This window comes from Hypanus sabinus, chromosome 5 (assembly GCF_030144855.1).
Source record: "Hypanus sabinus isolate sHypSab1 chromosome 5, sHypSab1.hap1, whole genome shotgun sequence".
In the NCBI taxonomy this organism is placed as follows: Eukaryota; Metazoa; Chordata; class Chondrichthyes; order Myliobatiformes; family Dasyatidae; genus Hypanus; species Hypanus sabinus.
The window spans coordinates 17,970,108-17,983,805 of NC_082710.1; the positions used below are offsets into that span (position 1 = coordinate 17,970,108).

Here is a 13,698-nt window from a genome sequence, read left to right on the forward strand (position 1 = left end):
GACCAAGATTAAATTGCATACAGAATGATTAAATACGTTTATCGTTTGACCAAAACAAACTACAAACACTTGTCATAAACACAAGCGATTTTGCAGATGCTGGACATCTTAAACAACACACATAAGATGTTGGAGGGACTTAGCAACTCAGGCAGCATCTGTGGAGGGGAGTGAACAGTCGATGTTTCTCTTGGTGTGAAGCACTCAGAGGGTTGAGGTGATAGAGGAGAAGTGCCCAGACTGCAGGCCACGGAGCTGCTCGATTGCTGACTGAAGATGGATTGCCTCAGGATTTGGAGGCCATAGTGGTGATGAGGGATGATGGTGAGCTGGGGTGTGCAGATAGGGATAAACAAGTAATATATTTGCATGGTAGTGTAACAGTTAGAGTAATGCCAGGTTTAAATCCTGTTGCTGTCTGTAAGGAATTCATACATTTTCCCCATGACCACATGGGCTTCCCTTTGGTGTTCTGCCCCCCCCCCCATTACAAAGATGTGCAAGTTAGTACATTAATTGGCCACATGGGTGTAATTGGGTAGCAGGGGCTTGTTGGGCTGAAAGTGTCTGCCTTTAAATAAAAATAATAAAATACTGGGCTTAGAGCAGGGGTTCCAAACCCGGGTCCAAGGAGCCCTTGCTTAATGCTGTAGGTCCACAGCGTTAAAAAGGGTTTGAAACCTGTGAGCAACACACACAAAATGCTGGAGGGATTCAGCAGGCCAGGCAGCGTCCAGGGAAAGAGTACAGTCAACGTTTCAGGCCAAAACCCTTCGGCAGGACTTGAAACCCCTGTCCCAGAGGAATAGCCATGGTCTTGGTCCGATACTTACAACTCTAAAAGTGTTGTTCATTCAAATTTGTTTTCTTCTCTTTAGTTGCTGGATGTTCAGAGTCTTTGGAAACCCAAGTGGCTGGGGTTCTAAGTAGAACGTCTACTAAAGTGAATGAAGCAGCATCTTAACTCAACCAGTCAGGATTTCACATGCAGCCTAGCGTCCCCCTGTCCCCCCCACCGTGTCTCCCATTAAAATGGGAATTCAGAGTTGCAAGCAGGCTTGGTCTCCATTCGAGATGCTCTGGATTTCGACTTCTGACAGCAGCCCTGGTTTCGAGAGTTAAAAACTCAGTCACTGCAAAGTGTATGTAATCCTTTCTCTGAGGATCGGCCCCTTGCTCGTGAGTTCCTGGGATTCCAAGAGCAATGCCGCCTGGAGCTTAGGGTCACCCACAGCGGTAAGGGCAAGGGGGCAGTTCTAGAAAAAGAGTGATCCAACCGAGACCTCAATGGTGCAGGTGGCGGAAGATGATGACACATCACAACGGCAGTGAGGGAGGAGAAAGGCTGCAGCAGTGAAATGCCCACAGTCTTCTTGCATACTGGACCCTGATCCCCATCCGTCAGGGATTGTATGCAGGCTGCCCATGCATCAGCCTCCCCCCCCCCCATTGAACAAGGTTATCACAGACTTTCTCCATTAGCAGCAGAATATGTGATTACCTCGACAGCATCCTGAGGACCCACCAATACACAACACCTCATACTCAACCTGTGTGATCGTACTACCATATGCAAAAGAAATGACACCAGAATCAGTTAGTAATTTTACAAAAGTCAAATGCATTTTTTCTTTTAAAATTCTATGGTATAAAGCATGATATAAATAATACAAACAAATTGGTTTCAATATAATATACACTGATATTCTTTATATTCCTGCTGTAGAAAAAGTTGGGGTATTAAAATTTACTCGGTTAAAGAAGGCATGAACAATACAGGTGTGGCTTTGTCATTGTCACAACCTTTGCAAAATTAACTGTGGTCACTGAACCATGTTATAGATTCATACTGGGTGCAAACCATGTAACTCGATTTACAGTTGGCACACAGGCACCAGAAATAGTGAGGGCAAAATCAGCAACATGAGTGTGAATTCTGACAGGAGGGGCAGCTGGTGTAGTCATGCAAGCGCAAAGATTGAAACAGCTCTGTCAGTGCTGTCTTTAATCTTCTGTTATGTCACACAGCTGATAAAGTAACTTGCTTTAATCATGATGTGAGATGATAACCTTAAGATGTTGCTGAGCAATTTTTTTGAGCTTTAGCATCATGACGCCATCTTACTTGGCATTTGGTAATGGATGGGGAGCACCTGGGGGGAGAAAAAACTATTGCTTTACCTTGCCAGTGTTACTGCTCACACCTCAAAGCTGTTAATGTATTTAACGTAAATCAATATGTATGTATTCATTCAATTGGCATAGGCTCTGTCTAGTTACTTAGTCTCTTTCTATATTTCCAGTAAGAAAATAAAATTTGCTTTAACAATAAATAATTGATGTGTCATGGAGCATCAGGCTTTGTTTTATGTACTTCATAAGTGACCCGAGGCACCGTTTGGTATTCATGACTCTAGCTACGTAGCAGCACCACCTTCGTAACAGTACAAGATATTGCAAAACAATGGTCAGCTTCTGATAGTGCGAATAATTGAGAGCATCGGCTTTAAAATAAAAAGAATAAACCGTTCCATTTCAGTCGCGTTACAAGCAATATGAAATGCTAATATTGCAAATATACATGATGGCTGTGAGTTTAAATCTGATGCTTGATAAACTTTGGCCGGTGGAGGAAAAAAGAAATACATAATCAGAAGTTTATATCATTTGTTAATTTGGGTTCTGTGGTCAAGAGGCATTCTGAAGTTCAAGCTTTGAAGCATTGGGTTAAATAGGATAAACTAGGGCCAGAATCAGATCTTACTCTTGTTGAAACATTTCATGTTTGCATACTTTGCAGATCACAGGAGAGCATTTTATGCTGCCGTTTGTTATATCTCTGCCCAAAATGCAAAATAAGCATAAAAGCTATTTAAATAGAACATATCGTTAAGTGACTGATCACAAGAGTCATACTGCTCCTGGTTAGGATCTGCTAGTTCTTCGTACTAGCACATCCCATTTTGTTCACTTACACTGTGAACCATTCAGAATCACAAAATATCTATTGTTGTAATTTAAACCAGGGGAAGATCTAAAAAAAAATATTTTATAAGGCCAGTTGCCTTTCACTGTATCCTCTTGATGCATAAAAACATTAAAATAGATGTTTCAAAATGTTTTTTTCCCTACAAAACTATATATCTTCACAATGCTGACGTCAGTCCGCAGAGATGTTAAAGAACAGACTCAATGTTTTCACACATCTCATTCTCTCCCAAATGGTAAATTAATGTTGTCCTTCCAGATGATTTGTTTGAATCCCCTGTGGCTGCATCCAACGTTAACGTTGATGCAAAGAGATCTGAAGTAGTCATTCGGCCCAGTGAGTCTTCATCTCCTTGAACGTACGTCTTGGAATGGCTCTTTATGTAATGCCAAGTGGTTGTGTACAATATAAAGGCAATAGTCTTCATACCTATGGCAATACTGACGTAGAGATATCTGTACGAATGATTATCATATAAAGCACATGCTCCACTTTTATTGCAAGTTTCTGACCACACCAGACAAGTGGAGTCAATGGCTGCTCCAAAAATGAGTGGCGGTGGGATGAAACCTAAAACAAAGGAGAAGCATAAAGAGAATAAGTTAAAAAAAAATTAGCCAGTTACTAAATAGTAAACACAAGAGATTCTGCAGATGCTGGAAATCCAGAGCAGCACACATGAAATGCTGGAGGATCTCAGCAGGTCGGGCAGCATCTATGGAGGGGAATAAACAGACAGACTTGCTGAATTCCTGCAGCATTTTGTGTGTGTTGCTCTCAGTTACTACAGTAAATAGTACGTGAATGAAAATATAAGGAACGGGAAGTGGAACATTCAATTGATAAACCTACCATTAGCTTTATTATAATTTACTTATACATTTATTGAATGATAGAACTGGATGATAGCTTAGAGAAACTACAATGTGAGGATTATAAAAAACAGATGTAAATGCCTGATCCCATTTGTTTGGAGGATTAGCTACACCAAGAGCACAGGGTGACTATACTTAAAGACTTTTAGCATGGAATTATATACTCTCAAATTCTTGCTTGTTCCCAAATAAGTACATTTCAGTAAAATCATATTCTGCAAGCTACTAGATTTGACTGATTTCAAAGTGAAAAATGGTGTTTAATAAATGACAAACCATATGGTCCACTCACCTCTCCTATCATAATCCTTCTTCTTCATCCCTTTACATTTTCCACCTATCACCTCCCAGATTCTGTGGTGAACTACATATACCTGTCTGTCCATGCCCCCTGCTGACTGCTCCTGTGGCTCTTCCCTCAGACCCCGGTATAAAGGCGATTGAGGTCTGAGCCCGGCCTCTCTGTCTCCAGGATGTAGTATGGTGGTCAACCACTGCTTGTTCCTTCTTCCAGTCAATAAAAGCCGATATCTTGCCTTTATGTCTCAGACAGAGTTATTGATGGTGCATCAGATTCTAACTTCATTTCAATCCCTCCTCCCCACCCTTCGCCTGACTTCATCTAGCACCTTCCAGCTTGTACTCCTTCCTCTTCTCCCATTATTCCAAATCCTTTCCCCTTTGCTTCCAACCCTGATGAACCATGTCAGCCTGAAACATCGAGTCTTTACTTCTCTCCGTAGATGCTACTTGACCTGCTGAATTCCTTCAGTATTTTGTGTGTGTTAATAAATGACATAACTGTTGCTAGTACCTATGAATTGTGATGGCAACTGGTTATAGTCTTGGTAAAATGGGGTATACATTGAGGGTTATTTTGACTTGATAACAATATGTGGAAAATGATGATAGAGAGTTGCTGGCCTATTTTACATCACTACCTCAATGTAATTTCCATCTCAATGGGACATTTATCAAAATTATTTCCGATGAATACATGAACACATACCTTGTGGCCCAGGCCAAATGCTGACACAGTACACAAGAAAATAAACCAACTACCCAAAGCTAACAATTCATTTTATATACGTAAGACAAAGTTCAGCTGATTCAAGAAATGATACGTAGGCTTTCTGGCTTGACGAAGAGTTCCAATCTAATATTAACCCGGTCTTTCTTCCAGTAGCCTGTCGATATCTAATATTTTCCTCAGAGTAATTTTAATTTTGAAACACATTTTCATTTCAGCTCCAATTTTCATGTACTCTCCTTCATATTACACATCACAGATAAGCCCATGATTAAGGATGGCAGAAAGTTCAGTTGCTATGGCCATTGTTTGGAATATTAGGGTAAATTTGTGAGCTATGCAGCATGCTAAAGAGAGTAACTTATTAATTCCAACTCCTGAACAAGCCCTCCCCAGTCACCAAGCATCTTTATGGAATAAAGAACAGACGTTTCAATGTAACATTTATTTATTTAGAGATAACAACATGAAAGAGGCCTTTCCTGCCCTTCAAGACACGGCACCTAGTATTGCCCTGATTTAATCCTAGCCTAATCACAAAACAAATTATGATAACCAACTAAACTACCTACTGGTATGTCTTTAGACTGTGAGAGGAAACCAGAGCACCTGGAATAAACCAATGCTGTCCTGGGGAGAATGTACAAACTCTTAACTGGCAGTGGTGGGACTTGAACCTGAGTTGCCTGAATTGTAAAGCATGGTGCTAACCCAATGCAACTATGCTTCCCTTTGTGTTTTGCCTTCAATGTTGGGATCATAATTTTCATACGTTTGCAAGAGAAACATTCATTGGTGGGACTACATTGTAAGATACACGAAAAATTACTGTTATAATTGAAAATTTTCAATTTGCTTTAAGTATAGAACATCGACAAGTAATTAGATTAAATACAATGGAGAAGTTTCAATTTGCATAGTGTATTCATCCATTGGGGTAAAAAAAACACAAATTAAATCTTGGAAACCTCTTCCCCCCCAGGATTTAGAATATAAACCATTACTTCCCACAAAATGGCCTTTTCTATATATACTCCTAGCATAAAAATAGTCTAAGTGAATGTTGCCTGGAGAAGAGCTCCTAACTTGGAGACTGCCTTAGTATAGCACTCTCTCTAGTTGGGACTTCTGCGTAATGATGAAGGAAGCTTTTCTGAACTCATTTGACAAATTGTATCCCAAACAGGCCTTTTTACAGTAAAACACCTTTAACCTAAGCATGTCAATAAATCCTGCAAATGAATTGATATGGTAATCCAACAAAATATGAAGGCGACAGGAAAAAGTTACATGGAAAAGAGTTCAAGTAGCAAATAAAAAAGTTCATAAAAAAGTTCATTAACAGCATACACTCAGTGCCACTTTATTAGGTACCTCCTGTATGTTCTTCTGCTGCAGTAGAAAGTTTTACGTATTGTGCACTCAGAGATGCTCTTCTGCACATCACTGTTGTAATTCATGGCTGTTTGAGTTACTGTTGTCATCTTGTCCTTCTCCTCTGACCTCTCTTATTAACAAGGCATTTTCACCCATAGAGCTGCCACTCAATGGATTTTTTTTTTGATTTTGCACCATTCTCTCTAAACTCTACAGGCTGTTATGTGTGAAAATCCCAGGAGATCAGCTGTTTCTGAGATACTCAAACCACCCTGTCTGGTACCAACAACCATTCCATGGTCAAAGTCACTAAAATTGCATTTCTTTCCCATTCTGATGTTTGGCTTGAACTACAACTGAAATTCTTGACCATGTTGGCATGCTTTTATGCATTGAGATACTGCCACTTGAATGGCTGATTAGATATTTCCATTAACGAGCAGATGTACAGGGGTACCTAATAAAGCGGCCACTGAGTGTATAATTAGCAAACCCCGCCATTTTCTGAGGCTATCTTCCTTTTGACACAAAGAGGAACATTGGGCATGTTAATGTGAAACAATGACAAATGAAGTGTTTAATTATTTAATACATTAATAAACATACATATTCATTCAGAGTAAAAATTAGAATTTGCAAATTGATGCATGTTTCAAGGAAGCATAGACTGTTACTCTCAGACCAACCAGACCATGAAGTCGCAATTCGATATTTCCTGATGGTATCAAATTAATTGAAAGTTAATGTTTTCTGACAGCAATTCAGATTTAATACAATGAAAATGATTCTGCCTTTTTGCTAGAAAATCAGTGAAGAGTTAGGACCACCATACATACAGTATTTGCTGGAAATTGTATATTCTGTGTACCATGAAATTGACATTAAGCAATCCTTTTTAAAAAAATTACTTGCTCTCTTGCTGAGGAGATGTCAGAGAGTGATATGAAATCAATGTAGTAACCATTAGCATGAAATTTACATGTTGTAAGGGATAGCTAAAAAGTGCTTAAGTTGTCCACCCCATGCTAATTTTGTTCAAATTTTAAAGTAAATTTATTATCAAAATAAGTATATGGCACGATATACTGCCCTGAGATTCATCTTCTTGTGGGCATTTGCAGGAAATCAGAAGAAACACAACAAAATCAATGAAAAGCTGCACACAAAGATGGACAAAAATTATGCAAAAGACAACATAACATGCACATACGAAAAAAAGAAAAAAAAACAAGCAAACAAGCAATATTATTGGGAACATGACTTACAGAGTCTTTGAAAGGTGAATCCACAGGGTGTGGAATCACTTGGTGCTGGGGTGAGTGAAATTGTCCAAGTTAGTTCAGGAGCCTGATGTTTGAGGGGTAATAACTGTTCCTGAACCTGGTGGTGTGGGATCTCACGCTCCTGTACCTCCTCTTGATGGTGACATTGAGGAAAGAGCATGGGTCTTTGATGGTGGATGCTACTATCCTGTAACAGTGCTGCTTGGAATCGCATTCAATTGTCCCGTGCTCGAGTCTGGTGAGACCAGTGGATACAGTATAATCCCACATGAAAGGGATATTCATTTCTGGCTTATTTTATCCCTTTAGTTTTGATGTCAGTGTAAAGGTTGGCTCAATCTTGCTGGCCAGTGGTAAAAGTTCTGGAAATGTTGCTGCCCTTCAGAAGAGCAGAGAGAATGCCAGCCTAATTTTTGATTTTCTATAGTGTGTCTAAAACACCCAGAGATATGTTTGCCTCTGGCTGGTTAACATACAGTAGTTTGTGGGTGATGTACTTCAAGTGTTGTCTATGGATGAATTACTACAGGCTTTCTGGGATTGGACTCAATGGGATGAACAAGCTCCTTCTGTGCCTTGCAGTTTCTGTTTTCACCTCAGTATAAGGGTAGGATGGAATTGTAATTTTATTTTATTAACCTTGTCCTTTTGTTATAAAATAGAGATTGAAGGCAAAACACTTTCACCCGTTCCTGGGTACAACAAAATGGATTTTAGTGTGTTATGGACATCTACCAGGCCTTGCTCTCAGTCAATCTGTCCAAAAGGAATCATTGTCTGGCTGTTGGGAGTCACTGGCTTTTTATGCCTACCCAATATCCCAATGTTCCAGTGCTGAAGTCAGCCATAACAAGCTAACTGTTGTCCTAATTGAGGTAATCTACCTCAGCACACACTAGAGGCTGTAACAGTTTAGCTAGCACATTGAGATTTAAGGGCTTTGTGAACTAGTCGGGTAGCAATTTTCAAGGAACTCTGAGCTTATTCTCTAGATAACAGCACTCCACTGCTCTCAGTACATAAACATAGTCGGTTATAAAAATAAGGATCATGGAATTTAATATAAACCGTTTAAAAATACCAATTTCATCCTCATTCATTTAGCATAGGAGCAGAGTGGAACTAATAAGATTACGTGAAGTTAAAGTACAATTTAACTTGTTCTGATGGTGACCCCCTTGGGGTTTTGCTGAATATTTAAAAGGCAGGGCTATATATTAGTCATATTAATAGTTTTCAAATTTGTCCAATTGTTTTGCCTTGTTTATATTTGATTAGGTAGCTGGGATGCATTTAATGGTAAATACATAAAACTGCTTGATTCTCCTTGCATTGAAGTCCTAGCATTAGATTAGGGTCGCTGCAACTGTAATGACTTTAAACATAATAAAGTGCAAATGCATCTAAAACTGACAGACATTAATATCACAGCCTTTTCAATTTTACAAAGCCATTGATGCTAGGAAGTATTAGGCAGTATGCATCTGGGTCTGTCTGAATAATTGCTGGATTTCATCGCCAGATATGTGTCACCCTCTGCTCCTGGATCGTTAGTTTGGTTAGTTCAAATTTACAACTAGAAGATCCAGCTTTTAAGCTAATGTGTGGGGTTGCTACCCCAGTATAGTGGAAACAATCAATAGGAAAGGGTTTTATTAATAGTTTTAACCTGACATTTCAAAGAATTTTGAACACAGAACAATCCATCATGTTGCACTGACCTTTTTACCTACTCTAAAATCAATCTAACCCTTCTAATCCTACGTAGCCTTCCATTTTACTATCGCCCTTGTATCTATCTCAGAGTTTCTTAATGCATCTACCTCTATCACCATCCTGGTAGTGCGTTCTTACCACTTACCACTCGGTATTAAAAACAAACCCAGCTCTGACATCACCCCTGTACTTTACAGTTAAGAGTTTCTTAACTGCCCCAATCTTAATTGGAAAGATAATATGAGGTGCAATGGAGAAGATTCTGAGGCAGATCATGAAACAGACAGAAAAAGAAACACACATTTCCATGTGTTTTATTACAGTTGAAGAGAAACCTAACAAAGATACTTAAAATAATAAGAGAGTTGATAGAGTGTCTACTGACAGTCTATTCCTCTGAAGGGGAAAGCAGAGTGAGAAAGCCACAAACTTCAGCCATTCAAGAGTAAAAATATGAAGTGTGTTTGTACACAAAGGTCACAGAAACCTTGCAATTTGCTTTTGAAAAGCAGTAGACTCCATGACAAGTGAAACATTCAAGAATGTGATTGGTTAACTGTGACTTCTTGTGTTTTGATGGTGGGAGACTGGATTATGATGTTGAAGTTAAAGTCAGGGGACACATTGTGGCTTGTTCACATCAAATTTGTTAATTCAGATTCAGATTTATTTATCATGTACATGAAAACACACAGGGAAATGTGTCATTTGCACTAAAAACCAACACAACCTAAGGATGTGCTGGGGGCAGTTTGCAAAGTGGCCATGTATTCTGGCGCCAACATAGCATGTCCACGATGTTCAGCAGAATTATACAAGCAGCAAGAACAACAAAACAAAAGAAGGCCCTTGCCCACCCTCCCAACTATCCACCCACTCACACAAGCAGTCAGACCTCCAACCCCAGGAAGGCTGCCTTCAGACCTCCTGACCCAAGGCCCTAACCTCAGACTCACAGCCATCAGGCCTCCAGCTTTGGACTTCGCCTAGGACCCCAGGAATGGCCAATCACAGGCTTGGCCTTAGGGCCTCAACATCCAGACTTTGACCCCAGTGACCTGGACCCTCATGACTCTATGTGACAGAAGCATAGCCCAGCCTTTATGAAGATATCATGAAGATCCTGCTATCACTGATTGCTGCCACTACTTTGTGGAAGAGATGTTAGGTGGAGCTGAATCCAGAATAATTGACAGAAAACAGCTCGATTTATGTTGTCAGAAGGGAAGTTTTTAATCAAGTGGCTTAAGATTGTTGGTTCAAATACTTTTTCAGTGATATCTTGGGGCTGTCGTGATGGACTTCAAGGATTAAGATCTTTTTCTTTGAAGTTAGCTTTGTCAAATGTACATTAAAACATAGAGTGAATTGCATTTCTTGTGTCGATGACCAAACAGAATGTGCTGGAGGGACACCCTGTAAGAGCTGCCATGTTTCCAGAAGCAATGTAACATGGCCACAGCTTATTAACCCTAACCCTTACACCTTTCGGATGTGGGAGGAAACCAGAGCAACCGGAGGAAACTCACGCGGTCACAGGGAGAACGTACAAACATAGAGACAGCGGCAGGAATTGAATCTCGATGGCTCGTGCCGTAAAATGTCATGTTCGTCATGTCACTACCACGCCACCCTATAACTTAAGGCACTGATGGTCTTTTCAATTAAAATTCAGCTCTGTCTTCCACAGGTATTGTCATACAATATTCTGTTTTAATCTCAATCGAGCTATTCCCATTCCTTCGTTTATAATCAGCTTTTCTCTGCCTTTGGATGTCTGCTGATTCCAGTGTTGGGGTGGAATCCAAACCGAGCTTTAGCTCTTGAGATCACAAACACATTGCGCAGGTCACAATTAAGTGCTATTCACAATATTTTGGCTTTGATTGGGAGGATTTACTTAATTTTAGTGGACAGGGCGTAAATTGGGTCGTTTTTGCAAAACTGTGTAGCTGTGTCAAGGCTGCACACAATTTACTAACCCAAGCCTGTACTCCTTTGGAATGTGGTAGGAACCCAGAGCTGCTGGATGAAACCCATACAGTCATGGGGAGAACGTATGAATCCCTTACACACACTGATGGGAATTGAACTCAGGTCACCGGCACTGAAATGCTAACCATTTTGCTATTGTGGTACCCTAACTTAACTTACAGTTTCATTTTTGCCAGTATAAAAAATTGTCAGAAAATTTAAATGTTTATTACACAGTATTGTGCAAAAGTTTTAGGCACGAACGAGGGGTGATTCATAACTTCGTGGTCTAAGGTAGAAGGAGTGAATTTTAGAAAACCTAGCACATCTATTTTTCAACATAGTCCCCTCCTACATTTACACACTTAGTCCAGCGTTCGTGGAGCATACGGATCTTGGACCTCCAGAAAGTGTCCACAGCAGGGGTGATTGATAAGTCCGTAGAAGGAGATGAGTTATACAGTTCTCGTTACATGCACATGCAGTTCAACTCTTTGAGTGATTATGAAGTTAATAACTCATCTCCTTCTACCTTAGGCCACAAACTTATCAATCACCTCTGATGAGTTATTATCTTCAAACTTTCTGGATAATCACTCAAAGAGTTGAATTGCATGTGCATGTAACGAGAGCTGTATAACTCATCTCCTTCCACCTTAGGCCACAAACTTATCAATCACCCCTGCTGTGGACACTTTCTGGAGGTCCAAGATCCGTATGCTCCACGACCGCTGGACTAAGTGTGTAAATGTAGGAGGGATCTACGTTGAAAAATAAATGTGCTAGGTTTTCCAAAATTGACTCCGTCTATCTTAGGCCATGAACTTATCAATCATCCCTTGTATATATACAGTATATAGCTTAGTTGCCTAAGACTTTTGCACAGTACTGTAGTAATTTTAAGTTTTGCACTGTACTGATGCCAAAAAATAAAAACAAATTTCACAACACATGTGAACGATGATAAACCTGATTCTGATATGGGTCTCTATTGTGGACTGAGAGTGGGAAGGGGCAGGGAGAGGGGGATCACAGTTGGGAAAAAGGGAAGGGAGAGGGGAGAGACGTTCTGTAATGATCAATAAACCAATTGTTGAGATTCAAATGACCTAGCCTGATGTCTCAGGACTGGGTGTGCCTGCACCCTGGGCACTCCCCCCCACTGCCCCGGCACTCCTTCTCTGCCACCTCTCCCACAGCACTCCACCCTCAGCATTCCCAACATCCTTTGCTTCTGCCTAATGTACAAGCTCCCTCTCTGCTCCACGTTGACAAATATAACACTGTAGGAAAGACTTAGGCACCGTAATGGTACAGTATACATGTGCGTAAGATTTCTGCAGAGTTCTGTACCTGCCATTCCTTCAGTTCAGAACAGTCCCAAATTGCATACATTCATTGAAATCTCATTGAAATTTCCTTTAATTTCTTGTCAGTTTCGTATTCCTTTCAGAAATTCTAATCTTCTTCACCCCGGCCCTGTACATTTAATATTTGTCATGGCTATCTTTAGTTTTATCGGCCCTAATAATCATATTTTTGTGCTTTAGTTATCCTCAAAATGAAAATTAACCTTGTTTCCTCTTATGTAGATAAACATCAAAAAACAATTAGTCAGCTGAAAAGCACTTTCCAACATCCTGAAAGAGATATGAAAAGTAGTGTCTGAGAGTATGTCATTTTTCAAATTCATGTATGTCTTACTGATGATCATATGATTCCTCTATTACTTTTTCTTTGAAGATAAGTCAGCCCGAACCATTCCATTTTATTGAATCTTCGCAGCTTCCTGTTCAGAGGAACGGCTTTGATTGTTGGTCACTTCTTCACAAAGAGAACTTTTTGTTTAGATTTGATGTGCTGCAACTGCAGCTTCTCAGAGATGTGGAAGGCAGATAAGCTGGGTTTAAGTGCCTCATCTCTGCAGTTCCAGTGCCCATGACCTATACTGCAGGAAACACTCTCATCTGCTGTCCAATCTTATAAACAGCTCTACATTTTGCCTTTAGACAGAAATATCAAATACATATATCATATGAAAATAGGGCACAATGTCAATCACAACTGAATGATATAAGATATGCATACATAATGCCCCTCTCATTACTACATTTTATCTGAAGACCACTTTGGGACTTGTATATCTTGATAGGAAACTTGGACTCCCTTTAGTTACCTACAAGTATGAAACAAAGGTATTTCCTGCATCCGATGGTGGCTGTGATGTGCTTGCAGTGAAAATGGACTAAGCAAGATTTAGGAGCCCTATGAAAAGGAAGTAGGCCTCCTCAATATGCTAATCAGGTGTCTGTTGCTTTTATTTTGCAGTGCCTCAGAACATACCGATCTGATAAGAGTTTTTTTTTAATCATTGCGATGGCTGGAGGTTGCCAACAGAAATACATGTCTTCACTTAAGCTTAGCTGAATGCAAAGCCTTAAGTGCAAGGCCCTA

At 40.0% G+C, this 13,698-nt stretch overlaps 1 protein-coding gene across 1 annotated transcript in view; it reads right to left on the reverse strand.

Moving 5' to 3' along the window:
- Positions 1 to 1,622: 1,622 nt before the first annotated feature.
- LOC132393961 (solute carrier organic anion transporter family member 3A1-like) overlaps positions 1,623 to 13,698 on the reverse strand; it is a 293,808-nt gene continuing 281,732 nt past the window's right edge. The window contains exon 10 of the mRNA XM_059969457.1: positions 1,623 to 3,559. Coding sequence (XP_059825440.1) covers positions 3,177 to 3,559 — 383 coding nt within the window. The 3' untranslated portion in view covers positions 1,623 to 3,176. The remainder of the gene's footprint in view (positions 3,560 to 13,698) is intronic.